The sequence below is a fragment of the Anguilla anguilla genome, chromosome 11, assembly GCF_013347855.1.
Source record: "Anguilla anguilla isolate fAngAng1 chromosome 11, fAngAng1.pri, whole genome shotgun sequence".
In the NCBI taxonomy this organism is placed as follows: Eukaryota; Metazoa; Chordata; class Actinopteri; order Anguilliformes; family Anguillidae; genus Anguilla; species Anguilla anguilla.
The window spans coordinates 27,864,253-27,883,441 of NC_049211.1; the positions used below are offsets into that span (position 1 = coordinate 27,864,253).

General features: G+C 45.0%; 1 protein-coding gene across 3 annotated transcripts in view; it reads left to right on the plus strand.

Moving 5' to 3' along the window:
* Positions 1–6,095: 6,095 nt before the first annotated feature.
* znf385a (zinc finger protein 385A) overlaps positions 6,096–19,189 on the plus strand; it is an 89,966-nt gene continuing 76,872 nt past the window's right edge. For 2 of the 3 annotated variants that reach the window (XM_035382720.1, XM_035382723.1), the window contains exon 1: positions 6,096–6,400. In XM_035382720.1, the coding sequence (XP_035238611.1) occupies positions 6,388–6,400 (13 nt within the window). In that variant the 5' untranslated portion in view covers positions 6,096–6,387. Of the gene's footprint in view, positions 6,401–15,251; positions 16,091–19,189 lie in introns of those variants that run through there. The other variant, XM_035382722.1, reaches the window with a different exon arrangement.

Genomic DNA, 19,189 nt, shown 5'->3' on the forward strand with positions numbered 1-19,189 from the left:
CAGGCTGTTTGTCTCTCTGGTTTCTGTGTAGGTGCTGGGCCCGCCCATTTGCTTGCCTGGCTTCCTGTTTGTTGTGGGGCTCCGCCTGCCCTTGATTGGTGATCGTCTACACCTATGAGGAAGGGCTAAAAGCCAGGCTTCCTCAGTGAGCTCTTGCTCTCTCCCTGGACAGATGGACCCCTGGCACCCTCTGGCTTGCTTGTTTTGTTTTTCCTTTGTTCTTGCACCATTCTGATAATTTACTGAATTAAAATGTTGATTTAACTAAGGCTTACCGTGTGGACCTCCCTTTAATTGTTGTGACCTGCATTAGCTGGTCATAACAAGATCATTTCTTCCTTCCTGATCTTCTCTTTGTAGTACTTTATTACTGTCTGTCATTATTGTGACTGACCTTTGAATATTGAAATACCTTCTTCCCTTCCTATCTTCCTCCCACTTTTTCTGCCACATCTCCAACCCCTTCCTCTTAACCATGGCTTTCCCTTCCCCTCTGCCAAATGATATTGGTAAAGTTACCCGAAGATGTAAGGCCCTTTTAGCCAGTTTATCGGCTCACTCATTTCACTCATTCACTCCCTCACGTGCTGGAAATCTATCCCTGCACATCTATCCCTATTCTGTGAAGTCTCGACAAAATTAGAAACGTTCTATTACCAGGTCCTCCCTTACCGATTTTGTTGACTGTAAGCTTGTTGGTACCGCTGCTGAATGAGAACACACCACCACCCTGTCTGGTCTGACCTCCTCCACCCACTGTAAACCAATAATGATTGTCAATAATCCCGCTGTATACACCGACAACTTGTCAGACAGTCTTTTGGAAATAGCAACTTGAAATTCAGGTACATAAATCCCAATCCCCACATGATCGTCTTTATCCTTGGACCCATCTGTATGAATACTGAGATAATTATAATAATTATTCCTCACATATTTACTTGTCAAAGTACCCATTTCATTTTCACCCCAATCTCTTTTCTTCTCTAGAATACCCATGTCAATTTTAATTTCTGGAAACAACCAAGGGGGGACATTACTAATCGGAGTGGACAGGCCAAATTTTAGGGCATCCATTTCATACTCCTTTGCTCTATCACCAATCCTCCATCCAAATCCATTACTTTGAAATTTAGAATACTCCCAACAGTCATTTAAGGTCCTCTTAGCAGGATTTTCCTCTCCACAGCCCCTCAACCGGATCCAGTATGGCAGGGAAAGCTTCTCCCTTCTCAGCTCCAAAGGAGCCAGTTAAACTGATTGAGACACCTGATTTTATTTCGTGGTCAGTCGACGCCAAAGCCAGAAATGATCTGCAACAGCCAGATATGGAATTTTACGGTCATCTTGCAGGAAACAAGTATTTTGAGCAGGAGTGTCCAGTCTTATCCGAAAAGGGCCCATGCGGGAGAAAGTTTTTGTTTTAGTCCAACGTAAAAACATCAGAGAGGTTTCAAATCAGGCTTTCAGTAGGCAACTGATTTATTCCTGAATTATCTGGTTGTTGTCAGTTCCAACCTTTCTTTCCCTCGTTGGTGTACGGTCATAAATGCAAAATATAGCACAGCCTACCCTGTCTGAGCGATTGAAAGTAAGAAGAGTTTTGTCAACTGTTGCTACTTGGGTAGTTGACTGTATTCCTGGGTTTCAATTAGCTTAGAGAACTTAGCTTGTGCTGCAAAGAGAACATGCTGAGCGCACCTGGGCACGCGTGCGCGCTCACGAGCTGGGATATTCAAGAATGTAATTCATTAGTCTTACCGCTAGATGGAAGTATACTGTAACAGAAGAAAATTAAATGCCACGCAATTTTGGCAATAAATCGATCTTTTCTTTTTAATCAAATATTAAGACCAGAATCGTACACGCATAACGACGTAGTTTTGACAAACTATAGCGGAATATCAGTGTCATATTTTTGTTGAAAGGCCTTGATGGGTCAAGAGGTTCCTGTAATCTGTGCCTGGTTGCACCGAACTTGCTCGTCTAATGTCAAAATGTCATGTTAAAAATGTCAAGATATATATATTTTTTAAGGTAGGCTATTTTTAAAGTTAGACGTATTTATATAACACTTTGCAGATGTACAGTATGTGTATGGCTAACACACTGACAATGATAGTTAGTGTTAAATAATGGTGTAACATAATTAGCTACATAATGTATGGGACAAATACGTATTTGCTTTCTTGATTTGCCACTGACAGTACTCCACAATTTTAGATTTGTAATAAAGCAATGCACATGTGGTTAATGTCCTGGTTCTCAGTTTTTATCAAAGGGAATTTTTATACAATCTGGTTTCATAATGTACAAATTACAACACTTCTATATACAGTCACCCCATTTCAGGGCACTAAAATGTTTGGTACAAATGGGGTCACAGGTGTTTTTGATAAGTCAGGTGCGTTCAATTGCTTCTTTAGTGCAGGTATTAGGGAGCTTTCTGTGTCTAGTCTTGATTCTAGGCTTTCGATTGCCTTTGGAGTTATTGCCATTTGTCAACATGAGGACCAGAACTGTGCCAATGGAAGTCAGCGAACCCATTATGAGGCTGGAAAAAAATAAACAATTGGAGACTTACCAAAATCAACTATTTGGAACTTGACTAAGAAGAAAGAGAGCACTGGTGAGGTAAGTAATTGCAAAGGGCCTGGTAGGGCAAAGCAGACTGAATTTGATGATCACAAAATTCTCACCATAATGAAGGAAACCCCCAAACACCCGTCTGACAGATCATAAACACTCTTCAGGAAGCAGGCATGGATGCGACAGTGACTACTGCCTGCGCAAGACTTCACAAACAGAACTACAGAGGCTACACTGCGTGATGCAAACCACTAGTTAGCCACAAGACAGGATGGCCAGGTTACAGTTTGTGAAGAAGTACCTAAAGGAGCTGTGCAGAGTTCTGTAAAAAAGTCTTGTGGACAGAAGAGACCAAGACCACGTGCAGAGGCCAAAATGAACTGTCCAAGATCCAAAGCATCCCCCTCATCTGTGAAACACGGTGGTGGGAGTGTTATGGTTTTGGCATGTATGGCTGCTGCATGTACTGGCTCACTCGTCTTTATTGATGATGTAACTGCTGTTAGCTGCAGAATTAATTATGATGTGTAAAGAAGCATCTTACCGGCTCAAGTTAAAGGAAATGCTTCATCCTACAGCAACACAATGATCCCATAAATACTGCTAAAGCAACAAAGGAGTTTTTCAAAGCTAAAATAGGGAAATTTCTTGGCTGACCAAGTCATTCACCCGATCTGAATCCAACTGAACATGCTTTTCATATTCTGAAGAGAAAACTTAAGGCAACTAGCCCCCGAAACAAGCAGGATCTGAAGATGGCTGCAGTGCAGACCTGGCAGAGCATCACCAGAGAAGATACTCAGCACCTGCTGATGTCTGTGGGTCACAGACTTCAAGCAGTCATTGTATGCAAAGTATATGCCACAAACTACTAAACATATCTACTTTCATTTTCATAACATTGATATGTCCCAAACATTACGGTGCCTTGAAATGGAGGGGACTATTTAAAAAAGGCACCGTAATTTATACATGGTGAAACTGAAGTGTACAAAAATGCCCTTAATAAAAGCTGAGAATGTGCACTTGTTTGATTACAAATCAAAAATTGTGGAGTACAGAGCCAAATCAAAAAAATATATATCTTTGTCCCAAACATTATGGAGCTCATTATATAATAGTCTAATGTTACAATCAAATGCTTAAACGATAAGCCATGTTTGACATAGTAGAAACTGCCTGCCCGCATTTAATGTATATACATCTTAGACTACAATAGTTTTATTGCATTTCATGCATTTATTGCAGTGATATTGAACTGCACAAAGTAATAACACTTGTATGTTCTTTAGCAAGAATTTGGTTCAGAAAGGCTGAAAAGTAGCTATTGATAATGAACATGGACCAATACCTAAATGACTGGCAAAATTGTACATGAGTATGTGTATTTATTTGTGTTCATAGTGCTCACACACACCCACCCACACACACTCACACACACACACTTCTGTAAATGTACCATCATAAAAATATATCCTTTCAAGGATTACCCAGAGTTGTTGAGGATAACTTTAATGGGAAGATCTGTTTATCGGAGGGAGGGAAGTACACAGTCTCCCTGTAACCCAATATGAAGGCCTTGAGCTGGTGAAATGTGCTTACTGCTCCAAATCACTGCCTTCCTCCCTGTACTCTTCTCTACTCAGTCAGCGCAAAACGTGTGTGTGTGTGTGTGTGTTTGTGGGTGTGTGTGTGTGTGTGGGTGGGTGATTCTATAATTTTAGGCAGATTTAGCATTTCAAAAGAAATGGGGGAAAAAGTTGCTTAATTTTCCGTAAGTCCTATATTTAAAAATAGATAAATTGTCCTTACATAGACAAAAGAATATATATATCAACAGTCCTAACCTATCAGTAGTTAAAACTTGTGTAATATTTCAAGTGAGCATGCATGAAAAAAAACTTGCACATCTTTACAGAACTCCATTAAAGTAGGACATTTTTCAGCAAAATTCAATAAAAAACAAAATGGTCGTTAATATTCTGAGAGTGCACAAGTACTTCAGTAATTTTCATGAAACTAAACGAATGATTTCCATCCGTTTTGTGTGAAAATACACCATAAACAGAGTTGACCTTTGTAACAGAATTGACATAACAGGTCATTTTTTTGCCTCTTAATAATCCTATTTCAACTTTCCCTGACATCCTCTATCTTATTTACTCCCCCAGTAAGGAACCGCATCAACTAAATTATGATCCATAACCATGAAAAGTAGACTTGTCATGCAATGTGGTGGCAAGAAAAGTGATGATCTAATGTGACCTTGTGTTCGATGAAAGTAAAATACTTTAATAAGAACTTACTCAAATCATGGACAATACTTATATTTGAATAAGGCAGCAAAAAATAATCACTTTGGACATTAAATGTACCCACAACTATAGTGTGTGTGTGCGTGTGTGTGCGTGTGTCTGTGCGTGCAAATGCACGCATGTGTGCGTGTCCGTGCGCGCTGTCGTGTCAGTGTTTTCTTGTGTGTACATCTGTCTGTCTGCCTGTGAACCAATGAGCATGTGATGAGGAATGAACCCTGGGATGATAAGGACAGCTGCGCTCTCTCAGTTGTGACTGTGGTCAGTGCTGTGGTCAGTGTACAGCTCCAGTACCTTGCAGTGCGCAGGCAGTGGCCTGGTGGGTTTTGTGCGTAAAGTCTCCTTGGCTTCGGCGTTTTACCCAGCATGCCTCGCATGCTGTCTGCGTTGTGGTTTTAAGGACTGGCGCTCGCTGAAATATTTACCCGAGTCATTCTGGTCCGGTTCCCGGCTTGCTCAATGGTGCAATGGCAGCTTCCTTCCTAGTAATTTAACCTGCAACCTTCAGGTTATGAGCTGAGTTACTGAACCTTTTTAAAATCTCTTCGGGTAGAGGGCAGCAACACATTGCAGTGCCTGTTGAATGAGTCTTGGGTAGCCAAAAGGTTGAAAGTTAGATTCCTAAGTTACGATGGCGTCCTTGCACTCTTACTTAATCTATATAGTTAATCTACTTGAACCGGTCCAGTTAATATCCAGCAGTAAATATGTATAATTGTAAAATGTAAGATGTGCAACTCTGTCTGGTTAAGGGTTTCTGTATGATAGGAATATGATTAAATCATTATGACAGGAAGTGCATGGGAGTGGGCCTCAAAGCAAGTGTGCTAAAATCCTCAGATGGACGAGGAATGAGACCTTTCTCTCTCTGTCTGGTCATCTCCCTGCTCTCCTCTCCTGTAGTCCTACTGTAAGTCAGAACGTCCCCCCACTCACCCTCCCCTATGAGTTCCCATTGACACTTGACCCTCTCTCTATCCCCCACCCCCCTCAACTTTCCTTGACAGTTGTCCCCAATTACTCAAGCCCTAACCTGATTGGCTGCTGGAATCTCTTTGCACTTGTTGCGATTTCTCACAGGGGTGAAAAGCTTGAGAGGGTAGAGGGAGAGAAGGGTGACAGTGCAGCATGTTTGCTCTCCTGCTCTCTCTCCCTCCCTCTCTCCCTCTCTCTTTCTCTCTCACTCTCTCTCTCCCCCCCTCCCCCCCCCCTGGCAGAGCCTCTCCGGACACTGCATGTTGCTGTTGTTGTGTAGAAGTTCTCATCGGGTCTTTGGAGGAAAAGCACTTGGGATCTTCCCGTCTCGTGGAACTCTTCCCAGTTTGCTTCTCAGCGGAGGCCAGGTCTCCCAGAGTTCTTCGGGTGCTCCCTAACCCACAGGCCAAGACTCAACCCCTGGAGAAAAAATCTACAGTGCTAAGCAATCGGATAGAGCTGGAGGAAAAGAAAAGAGAGGAGGACGAAGAGAGGACAGAGGCTGTTAATGTGGGGCTCAGGTAAGGCTGTGGGTCTATCTCTACTCCTCTTACGTATGTCTGTCTTTTTTCTTTTTTTGGGGAGAGAATCCCATGGACCTGCTGTGACCAACAACGATTTCTCCCAAAAACCATGCAGTCAGCGATTCAGATGCAGTCAGGAGATAACAATTTTGATGACGAAGATGTGAAATATTTCATTGATGAAGCAATTGCTTTTAGCCAGTAACTTTAAACTGTTTTATCCATCTATTTTAATCAGTGTAAAATCATTGGAAGATGCACTGAGGGAGTTGTTGGTCTTAAAACCTGACTGGCTACCTGCTTGTTTGGAGCTCTGTCTGAAGCACGGCCACACAGATTAGTAGATTAATGAGGCAAGTTGGTCACCTGAAGCTTTTAAAAACCTTGATATTATAACCATTTGAATTGAAAATACACTCGCAGAAAATTGCTCTCCAGGTATTGATAGTCAATTGTTCATGACTGATGTAGGCGTTTTGTTTGGGCGAGAATAACCGTTGTGGGGAGAGAGAGAATGCGTATGACTCGCTTGGTTGTTATCGTGGTTGTTGTCGTGGATGAGGCTCAAGCCCGTCTCATGGCCTGTGCTAAATGCAGGAGTAGGCGCTGTGCTCTTTCTCTATCCCGATTCATAGACCCTGCGCTCGAACGGTACTTTAACACCAGGCTGTTCGTGCTTCTTTAAAACCATAACTTTTGGACCGTTTCGGTCTCAAATGTACGAGAAGTAAAGCTGGATTTGCTTAATGATGCTGCCCTTTTGCCCTTTAGCGAGCCGAGGAGAAAGTTTGCACGTTTTTCCTCACATTAGTCAGCTAGCTAGCCGTCGTACCTGTTTCATTTAGTGGAATTTTGCTGTTCTATGGGCTAGCCATAAAAGGAGTGGACATCTACCCAATGGTCAATGACATAGCGGTCAGCTGTACCTGATTGGTCCGTGCTGTAAGGAGGTAAACCGTTTACACAAGATTCTTCCCATAGAATCCTGCGGACTCATGGGAAAGTCCCTGAGCCAATCAGAGATATGACATGTGGTGTAAGCGCCTCAAACCACACTGTTACACAAGATAACCAAAAACATCTGGGGGTAGACTGATGAATGTTCTGGAAATACTGGCAACTGCGTCTGTCTTTTTCTGCTGTTGGGAAATGATGGGAACCAAGTTCTAATTTTTAGAAATTGACTCTGTTTGGGAGCCATATGCCTGTTCTCAATTATAAGGGAGCGCTAATTTAATTTGACGCAAGTGTCAAAGCACCGAAGTTATACGTTTGAGCCATAAGAGAACTTCCAAGCTGGATTTGGAGTCAGGTCCCATTACACCTATGAGCAGGATACTCAACCTGAGAGACCCAGTTGCGCAAAATGGATAATGTAAAAAAACAATTTGCTCTGGACGTGGTGACTACCGATGTGATATAAAAATTTTAAATAAAATTCCCAACAGCATACCCAGCTGCTGTGTTAGATGTTAATGTAGCCTTTTCCAGTTTCGGTTATTGGTAGACAAATTAACATTATGCCAAACGATAGGCTCATAATCAGCCGCTGCCAATTGGTAGTGCCAAACAGTAAAAAAAAAAAAAAAAAAAAAAAACTCCCAGCAGGCTCTTCATTGAAAGAAAAAGAAGTTGCATCATTTATCATTTACAAAGAAGCAGAAGGGCCTGTCTACAGCGCAAGGCCTCTGAGACCACCCCCCCACCCACCATCCCCAAAATAAGGGACCCTCTGCCCCCCTCTGTTCATCAATCAGCACCCCCCTCTGCTGTGAAGTCGCAGCCCTCCTGGCTAAGTCACTCATACAGAGTTTGCCATTGTACTTGTTGTGCACGCGTTATGCGATTTGACTTGAAGCCGGAAGGTTTCCGTTTCGACCGCGAGCTGAAGCCCGAGCTGGAGCATGGCGCCCGGGACGTCCGCCATCCAGCTGGTAAACCGCGGGCGCGGACGGAGACGTGGCAGCGTGGCTGCGGGCAGATTGGCCTGGTCGTTCCTACGTTTGTGTGCTGTGGATTGGGTGGGCAGAAGGAGAAGGTTAGCTAGAGTACGGAAAGAGACGTTTGTCTTTGACCGTGAGTGTAAAACTGCCATCGGCGTGTGAGAGAGTAACAGACAACATCGACATTCCCCTATGCAGACTACGGAGATACACACACACACACATATTCACACACACACACACACACACACACACACATATATTCACTCACACTTACACTCACATACACACAGACACTTACACTCACACGCATGCATGCATGCACACACACAGATTCACACACACACACGCACACATATATTCACACACACTTACACACATATTCACTCACACTTACACTCACATACACACACATATTCACACACACACGCACACACACACACAAATGAATGCACTCACATCTCACACACAAAGACACACCCACACTCACTCTCTCAAACACATACATCAACACACTCACATCTCTCACAGACACGCTGACAAAAGCACCTGGGCACACATACTCACAAGCATCTTTTAACAAAAAGAATCACAGATGTTAACAGATAACAAATTCAGCGCCATGTGGAAAATGTCAATTAAACAAATGTTTAAGTTTTAGAAAGCGCACGTGTGCATATATATAAAGATGACTGCTCCATGCTCATTAATAAGCAGTTCATATTCATAAATCCCTTTTTTTCCACTCACTAACCTTCAAACTGATGCTTATGTCTGACTGACACTGATTTCCACTTGAACGTTTTTTATTTATTCAGAAACTGTTTTGCTATTTCCCGGCTCTCTGATTGGCCAAGTGCAAAGGAAGGAACCTCTTTAGCGATAAGGCCGGCCCACTTCAACTTTGACCTTTCTGCGTGGCCTCTAAATTCACCAGCAGGGTGCTGCAGGCAACACAAGGTCTGATGTATGATGTGTGCCCAGGCAAAACATAATGGCATGGAGCGAAAGAGCAAAGAATAAGGGGATGAAAGAGTTTCAGAAGAGATTAAGCTGAATAAATGTGCGACTTAAGTAGGCCAAGGAAAGCGCTTGTTTGAGTAGAGCTGCATGGGGCGTTCCCTCTGTGAAGGCAATTTACTGTGGGGACATAAGGGCCTTTCTTATTTTCTATAGGGACAACATTCTCTCATGATTGGAGAGCAGGGGCCACATCCCCTGGCCAATGGCAGGAGGGTTATGTGGTTAAATCTCCAGTTGACCACAACAGAGACTGTTCAACTGTCCTTTCAGATTCTCCCTATCATCCGTGTTTCTGGAGTGACTGGCTCAGGACTTGCGAGCTGATTGAAGCTCATAAACGCTAGGCTATCCTTTCTGCAGCGGAGACCCTGGTCTTTTCACATTAAATATTTCATCGTACTGCAGGTTTGGTCTGGTGACCTGATTTTGTAAAAAAAAAAAAAGGAACAGTCACACACAGCAGTTTGCAGTAATTTCCTCTTTTTCTAGCTGAGTAGAGATTACTGAAGCTTCATTCTGTGACTGTCAGAGGAGAAATAGATCCTAACCCTGAGATTTCTGCCACGGTGGAGGACAAACCATCAATGGGAGTCCTGGCTCTGGGCCTCTTCAGTTTAAGGGGATTTAGAATTATTTTTGGAACATCGGCTAAGGGATTAATCTACATTGCTCATGCGGATTCCACTGAATTTTTGCCCGTGTGTGTATGTGTGTGCCTGTGTGCGTTTCACTGTGTGTATAGTATGTATGTGGGTGTGAATCTGTGTGTGCATCACTATATGTGAGCACACACAGAAATACACATGTACAGTGTGCAAGATTCTGTGAATGTGTCTGAATGTGTGTATGTGTGTGTGTGTAGTAGTAATGCGTAAACGTGTGCTATTCTGCATTGCTCTCTGCATATAGTCTGTTTGTCTTATTTGAGCTGTAGTGTTTTTTTGTGAGGTTTCTCCTTGAAGTGTCCCCACTGAATCCTGCATTCAGCTGCATTACTGCTCTTATTGTGTTTAATAGAGTAACAAAAAAACAAAACGTGTGTTTGGATTCCACAGTCAGTGTTTGAGCAGCACATCGCTTTGCATGCACTATAAGCACCGTTACCTTGGCAGTGTTCCTTATTCCTGCACACAGCCCCACTGTCGCAGTCTGAATTTGTGCGTGTAGCATGTTCTCTTCTACAGTTTACTTCAGAACTTTCACATCCTGCTGTAAAAAAGTGGGTGCTGGTGAAAATCATGGCGCAAACAGGGTGTGTGGTGCTGTGCTGCCTCTGCTGCACCACCAGGGGGTGACAAACCCTATGGAAATGGACCTGACTTCAGCAGCAAGGTAGAGAATCGCAGTGTCGCATTGTCATTGACCTGGACTTATTAGAGGCTAAGTAGAGAAATTAGAGCCAGAATGGAGTCATTATTTTCTGCTGTGGATAACATCCCCTCCCTGTTTGGCTGTCTTGTCATGTGTTGTTACTTTCCCACTGGCTCCAGCCAATCATGATGCTTAGCCGCAGAATTCTAAAGTCTTTTGATTGGTTCACACAAGTCGGGGGTTGACAGCTCATGGTTGCTGTTAGATGGTTCTAGAAGACTCCATTTTCCAGTGTTGCCTTTGGCTGTGGTAGGAAGCTCCATTTGTGGACTTCGAGGTATAAAGGCCTCCATGGTCTGCGTCCTTTCCACAGTTTTAATAAAACCTGTGTACTCATTTGGAGCTTCAGTTATATCTTGACTGTGCTAGGAAATAAAAGCAAAGAGCTTTTGAAATGGGAAATCAGGGCCACAGTGGTGGGCCTTAAGGGACTGTACCAGCATGCACCATACCAAAGGCTCTGAAAAGGACTCTATTCAAAAATCTTTGCGGCTCTTCATCCCACCAGACACTTTGTCTGGATATTGTTGTTTTAAAAATGTAGCGGTGGGCCGCACATTGGGGTGCTAGTAGCTGGGGGGGTGGAGGCAGGTTTAATTTGAACTTTGGGGGAGATACACTGCTGGACCCCCTAGACTCACGTAGTTAAACACCAAGTCTCTCAAGCGCACTAGCTAGTCTAGTAAATGATTAGTATGAAAACACTGGGGGTGATGTCTCTTCCTGTCTCCCCTAAACCTATGCGAATGGGCGGAGATAGACGGGATGAGGGCTTTCACCTGGTCGTGCCCTAAATCATGTGACCGGTTCATCCTCCTGCCCCGCCTCGCTGTAGTAACAGCGATGGGTGCTACGGTTCGAGGGGCCCTCGTGACCCGGGGGAGCGGGTCCAGTCAGGGCCTGCTGTTCCCTGTAGCCAGGTGTCACAGATTTACTGACTTAGCCTGAAGGCTTAGCCATAACTTTACTGCGTGAACTAGACTTGATGTTCATGGCTATGGACGCCTGCTACTTTATTGAATTGTACTTCATCTGACTTGTGTTTGTGTTTGCTCCGATGACATTTGGTATGCGCTTATTGTACGCCGCTTTGGATAAACACAACTGCCAAATGAACGTAATGTAATGCCTTTGAACTGAACACGCTCACAAATGTATATATGCAGTGAAATTCCAGCATTCATGAATAATAAGTATGTCAGTATGCCGGTACTATGCGTGAGTCACTTTGGCAAAGGGCACTAAGCAAATTCATATTAATATCCTTCTCTGCAGAAGTGTTTGTGTGTAAGCCTTTGCTGCGTCTTCCCTGAGGCATTCCACTTTAAGGACTCCACTCCCCCCCCCCCCCCCCCCCCAAGTTATTCATTCCATAATGTGCCCCCACGCCAGAGAACCTTTTCCTGACTCCAAAGTTGTTTCTTCATCTAAAAGATCAGAAAAACTGACAAGAAAAGGATAAGTTTCATGTTACTCAGTGGATCACACCATAATGCAACCTTCTTCCATCACAGCCTCTGTGGTCTCAGGGAGGGCTCTGTTCAGTCTAACTGCAATGTGGATTTTTTCCCTTGATCTTTAGAGAACAATGTGTTGCAGGTTTTCTTTTTTTGGTTTGTGTGTGTGTGTGTGTGTGTGTGTGTTTGTGTGTCTCAGACACTACTGCAGTCTGTCAGTATTTAAAAAACATTGGCCTATAAACTAAAATAACATTGATTGGATGCAAGCAAATTGTGCAGGAATTGATTGTAGGTCATGAATCTGTTAAACTACACACAGTAGGGAAGGCCTCCGTGCTGTCTCGTTTTGTCAGGTCACTGCTGTGCTGTTGTGTTTTCAGACGCCTTGTATAAACTGATTTCCCTGGCGGAGGTGCCAAAGCAAAGCTTTAAATCTGAGTCTCGATTGGCCAGACGGTCATTTGTAAGACATTTACAGTTACGTTTTCCCATTAAATAAATGCTGTCATACTGAGCCACTTGGAAAAGCTTACCTTTTTTGGATATATAAATCACTTTATACAGTACAGCTGGATATAGACTGAAGAAGTCGGAATTTGAACCTGCAACCTCTGAATTACAAGCTCAGTTCCTTAGCCGTCATGCTACCCTGCCACCTAGGCGCCAGTCAGCATCCTTACTGTCACCGCCTTCGTCCCCAAAGCCACGCCGGCCTTCGCTGTCGTTAACAGAACCCCCCCCGCCCCCCCGTGCTTTCCTGCCCCTCCCGTCTATTCCCGCGGTCCTGCAGCACCCTGCAGAACGGGGCGTTCGCGTGGTTCGCGGAATCAACCGGAGTCTTCCACCGTGCCAGGAAGCCGGCTAGCGGTCGCTCAATGGCGGAAACAATCAATAACCGAAGCCACTGTCCTCAGCCTTCTTGTTCCCATTATTATGTTCCTGTCCCCCCCCTTCCCCCCCTCCCTCCACCCATGTACTCGTCCCAGGCCCTGGCTGAAATCACCCTCCCAATCCTCACCCCCCCCACCCCACCCCCCCGAGGGCCGAGATCTGATCCCCCGGCTCGGATTTCCCCCTCTCACGGTGACATCTATTAAAGTCCTGCAGGCCCCGGGGCCCCGCCCTGAGGGACAGCACATTAGCACTCGGCCCATTGAGCGTGACACGACCCCGCCCTGAATTATTGATAGCCGCAGTACTAATGAGGAAACCCGAGCACCGCCATTGCCTGTGCCTCTGCCACACATGGTCATACGGACAGGGACCCGGCCCGGGCCCCAAACGCCGCTGTCTTCTGCGTCAGAACCTTTACACCTGGACTGGAACCCAAAATCGACTGTTCCGCACCAGAACCTTTGCGCCTGGACTAGAACCCAAAATCGACTGTTCCGCACCAGTACCTTTGTGCCTGGACTAGAACCCAAAATCGACTGTTCCGCACCAGTACCTTTGCGCCTGGACTAGAACCCAAAATCGACTGTTCCACACCAGAACCTTTACGCCTGGACTGGAACCCAAAATCGACTGTTCCGCACCAGAACCATTTAATCCCACTTTATCCCCAATAGTGTGGTACTTCATCATAAACCTTACTGCACCACAAACTCTATTGTACTGACTGTACTGTACCAGATGTGGACCACAGGTATCCTGTACTGTGGGGGTACTGGTTGTATATGGATGACACACAAATATTTTTCCAGTCATCCAATCACATTTCATAGTTTAGTTGACAATGTGTGACACTACACACGTACAGTTAGTGAAATATATGCAAGTATATGTACTAGTAAATGTGTGTGTGTGTGTATGTGTGTGCATGCGAGTGTGTGTGTGTGTAAGTGTGAGTGTGTGTATGTTTGTGTCTGTGTAAGCGTGAGTGTGTGTGTGTGTGTGAGTGTGTGTGTGTGTGAGTGAGTGAGTGTGTGTGTGTGTGTGTGTGAGTGAGTGTGTGTGTGTGTGTGTGTGTGACTGAGTGAGTGAGTGTGTGTGTGTATGTGTGTGCGTGCAAGTGTGTGTGCGTGTAAGTGTGAGTGTGTGTATGTGTGTGTGTGTGTGTGTGTGTGTGTGTGCAGTGGGGCTCTTTAGTATTCTCTTCCCTCTCTCTGACTCACTGCACTAGCCTGAGATAGAGGGAGAGAAAGAAGGAGGAAGGGAGGGATGGATGATAGGACCATCAGAGAGGTGAGGCAAAATAATCTTCTCTATCCCAGGCTTGTGTGTGTGTGTGTGTGTGTTCTTGTGCAATGTGTGTGTGTGTGTGTATGTGTGTGTGCGTATTCATACTTACAGCTGAGGCTGTAATAGCTCTGCTTAGTCTCTGTCAGAAGGATTCTCCATAGCGCTCAGGCCCTCTGATCCTGCACACACACATTTCTGAGCACACAGTAGCTGCAGAGCTTCAGAGCCCTCCCGCATGGCCGAGCACACGCTGCCATTACACACCCTGGGCCTGTTTGTTTTATTCCTTCAATTTTAGTCCGCCAGCAGTCGTGTTTTTGTCCCGAGCTAAGTACTGAAAAAGCTCTATGGCACAATTAATCACCCCCCAGCCTATTTATTTCTTTCAGCCTCTCCTTCACATTCTCTCTCTCTCTCTCTCTCTCTCTCTCTCTCATTCTTTCCTTCTTGCTCTCTTCTCTCCCCTCCGTCACTCCATCACTCTATACCTCTCCATCTCTCTGTCAGTCTGAGTTTAATCTCTCCCCCTCCTCATTTCTCTCAGTCCCCCCAGCTCTGTCATTTTCCATTTCATCACTCTTTTCCTCCTCCCATGCTCCCCTGCTTAGCCCCCCCCCCCCCCCCGCACCCCCAAGGCAGACACAGAAGAGGTTGAAGGAGCGCAGAGTCTTGCATTGACAGACGAGGAGGAGAGACGATGTGAACAGATTAGACACTCAGCAAGTTCAGAGTCACAGGGATGAAGGGAAGAGAGAGAGAGGGGAAGGGAGCGAGGCACAAACAATAAAAGAATGGAGGGGAGGGAGGGGTGTTAAACCCACACGCAGGCAAGCCGTTCTGACAAGCTGAGAAGAGAGCAAGGGAAATAGGGGCAGAGAGAGAGGGAGAGAGAGAGAGAGAGAGAAAGAGAGAGAGAGAGAGGGAGGGAGCGAGGGACAGTGGCATTATTAGTCCCGCACTGTCTGCTTTCATGACTTAAACTCTGCAGGATGACAAGCGGCTGCTGGCTTTCCGATTGGCCGGGGCTGCCACCAATCAGAGCACAGGCATGTAAGGTGCCTTTAGGTTATACCCAACCCTACAAAAAAAAAAACAGAATCAGAGAGAGAGGAGAGAGAGAGAGAGAGACTGCAAGGAAAGAAGCAGACACCAGCTTGACAGTGTGCCTCTGTCGTTTCTCCTGTACTTCTCCGAAATGCTCCAGCTGAGAGGGAGACCCTGCCTGCCGAGCTTTAACAGGGGACCACCGCACATCCTGCTTTTCCTGATGCGGATTTAATCCTTTCCCTAAATATTCTGGGGCTCCTCTGTGTTCTTTTTTTACAGTTATTATTATTGCTATTCTTTATCCCCGCGGGACTAACTCCTTACCTGTTCTCCCAAACCCCCCCTTCGTAAAACAGCGCAACTGCAGGAATTCACCAGCTCTCCAAAATTCACCAGCTCTCCCACCGTGCACAGAAACCGGCTGAAGAGGGGGGAGGGGGTTAGAGGCAGTCTTACAAGTGTTCGACTTTACTTGCTTCTTTCTTTTTCTTTTAAAAAAAAATGACCTTCCTTTGAGCAAGGAGTTGCATTGAAGAGGATTCGGAGCTCTTGTTTTTGGGGTGGGGGGGCAGCCGAGAAGTAGTGAAAGGAGGAGGAACGAAGGAACGCGGCAGCGAGGAAAAGGCCCGGAGAGGAGAGGAGAAGTTGTGGGATGATTCTGGGTGAGTTTTTGCACACGTCGAGTCCGGGCGTCGCATCGCGTCTCACTTCATTAAAAACAACAAGAGCGTTCGCCGTCAGTTCGCCCGACTTTGGGCCCTGAAAGTCAGATGAACATGCCTGTGCATTCTTTCTCTCAAGTTAAACTCACGGAGGCGTATGAATGAAGAAGTGCAACTGAGTGTGGTGCAAGTCTGTGGGATGCTCTCACGCACTTTAATTTGCAGGTAGCAAAAAGTAGGCAGGAGATTTCGTGGGTCTGCCTGAACCCGGTAAAGCACAGGTGACTATTAAGACAGGTGGCAAAGTGATCATTAGGAAAGATGACACAGGTGATTGTTGGGAAGGTGACACAGGTGATCGCTTGGAAAAATGGCTCAGGTGATCATTAGGGAAGATGGCACAGGTGACTGTTAGGAAGGGTGGCACATGTGACCGCTTGGAAAGACGGCACAGGTGACTATTAGGAAGGGTGGCACAGGTGATTGCTTGGAAAGATGGCACAGGTGACCGTTAGGAAGGGTCTCACAGGTGTTTCAGAATCGTCTGCGGTGTTTTCTGTTCCTATGTAACGGAGGCAAAAGGAAGAGCTGCTGGCTTCCCTGTGCTGAGCCATAGAGCATTTTGCTCCTGCGTGGAAGTGCCGCGGCCATATAAATGCGCCACCGGTGTTCTCTTGCTATTTCAGACTCTCTCCTCATGGGGAGTCAGTGACCAGTTGGGGGGGGGGGGGGGGGGGGGGGCTGTGGCCAAATTGCCTCATCAGCAAATGAACCCTGCAGGGTTAGGGGATGTTTTGTTGAAGCTGAGGGAGTGTTAGGTAAGCACTTGGTACATGTTGAGGAAATGTCAGGTTAAGTACTGACGGAGCATTGGGCTAACGTTGTGGGAGCATTAGGTAGATGTTCAGGAAGCATTGGGTACATTGGGCTGTGGGAGCTTTTGGCTAATGTTGCTGGAGCGTTAGGTAGACATTGAAAAAGCATTGAGTACATGCTTGGAGAATGGTAGGGTTACATTGTGGGAGTGTTAGGTAGCTCTTCGAGGAAGCTCTAGGAACATGCTGCAGGGTGTCAGGACAATGATGAGGAAGTGATAGGTAAATGTTGAGCAAATTCTGGGTTTGTGGCGCTGGAGTATTAAGCTAAAGTTAGGGTAGCAATAGATAAATGCTAAAGGAACATTGAGTAAACATTGAGGGGCACTGTAAAAATGCTGAGAAGCTAAGATAAACGTTGGAGGAATGATTTGTAAATGTATTGCAGGAGACCACTGGTCAGAGAACTTGTATGACCTCTGGTTTGGAAGGGGATATTTTTTGCTCACCAACTCCGGTGGGAAGGAGCTGGTTTGCTAATCCACGTGCCTGCGGGTTTGACTGCTAAGTGGGGGCACTACAGTTTTACTGTACCCTTGAGTAAGGCCCCTATGGCTTTCGTCTGCAGTCAGCTGCTTAAGGACGATATGTAAGCTATGTAAGTAACCCTCGGTATGGGCCATCTGCCAAAGAAAGGAAACATAATAAGAATACAAACTCGGTGGGAACCTTCCGCCGTGCTCCCTGTTTCCACAGGGCAGATACTCAGGGGAGCGCACTTTAGTGTCCATAGAACTGCAGTTTTGAGCGAGGGTCTGAGAGTGACCTGGGAGCCTGTGTGTTACGTACACGCATCACTGTAGCAGTTATTGTTGTGAATCTGCGCAATTAGGGTTCTCACTCAGTGCTATGTGTGTGTGTGTGTGTGTGTCTGTGGAGGGGGAGAAGGGGGGCTTCCCTGATTCAGAACTTTTCCATGAGTGGACAAAGGAAGACAGTCTACCTTTTGGAAGGGATAAAAACTGAAAAAAGTTTGGCCACTGAATTACAGTTCAGCAACACAGGGATAATTTGCTTCCTTAGTTAGATAATGGCCTTGCAGCCATACCATGTCTGCACCATGAACTCTATTTCTTCTGGGTTTGGGTCGGCCCTGGGTGGTACTTGGATGGGAGATTGTTGTTTAATTTGTGGTAGCAGTTACAGTTACAGTTGCCTGTAGGTTAAGAGCTTACAGTTACCTCCTGTAAAACATTACAGTAATCCCACATATTTGCACCTGTGTTTGCATTGTAAATCCTTCTGGATTAGAGCATGGGTGTAGCTATGGATTCTAGGCCCCCTGAAAGAATATTGCTCTGGGCCCCCCTTTTTTTTAATAAAACATTTTTAAAAATATATAAAGGGTATATTTAATACAAATATTTTTCAACTGAATTATGCTTTTGCATGTGGGCTCAAAACTCAAATGCATTTTTATACAATTTATCTACAACTGCCTACATTACATTACATTTATTTGGCAGATGCTTTATCAAAAGCGACGTACAAGAAGTGCCTATTAATGTTGATATTAAGTGTCAAGGTAGTTCACATTGCCTTATCAATGCCATTGCTAGCCGATAATTGCGAAAGGCCACAACATCACTGTTTATGAGTGTACATGAAATACACGCTTCACTGTGCATGCATTTATACTATTTATATAGCTTTAAAAAACACTCAAATGAAAATAGGAACCTGAGTGTCATCATTTCATTATGAAAACTTTACAGAATAAGCTAACAGAAAAGGCTAACGTGCTATTTCTTTTCTTTGAAATGTGTACTGTTTAATTTCTGGCAAGTGTGGCACAAACACGATAACGCTCCAAAATACGCTGTAATTAAGAAATAAATGCACTTAGACTTTGCGTTGGGCATGGAGCGTGTTAGCCCCTGCCTGTCTGCATTGTAGGAGAGCCGGGTAGAACCCCCACACACTGGCAAGCCAGCAAGTACGTCAATATTAGCCTAAGGCTAGTGCCAAAAGGGTAATTGCGTATCACTTTTTAAAATTTATTTTAGCTGTAAACGTGTTTGCATGACTACTTTTTGCTGAAAGATTTTAATCAATGCCATTATTTCAACATTTCTGAAATAGCATCATTTGGCAGAAAAAACTTGTAGAAAACGTTTGAAAATGCTTTCTGTATTCCACTCTGGCCCTGCCAGAGGTACTACAGCATCATATAAATGCCAATCAGGATATTCAGCAAATTGATGCTGCCCACAAATTTTTCTAA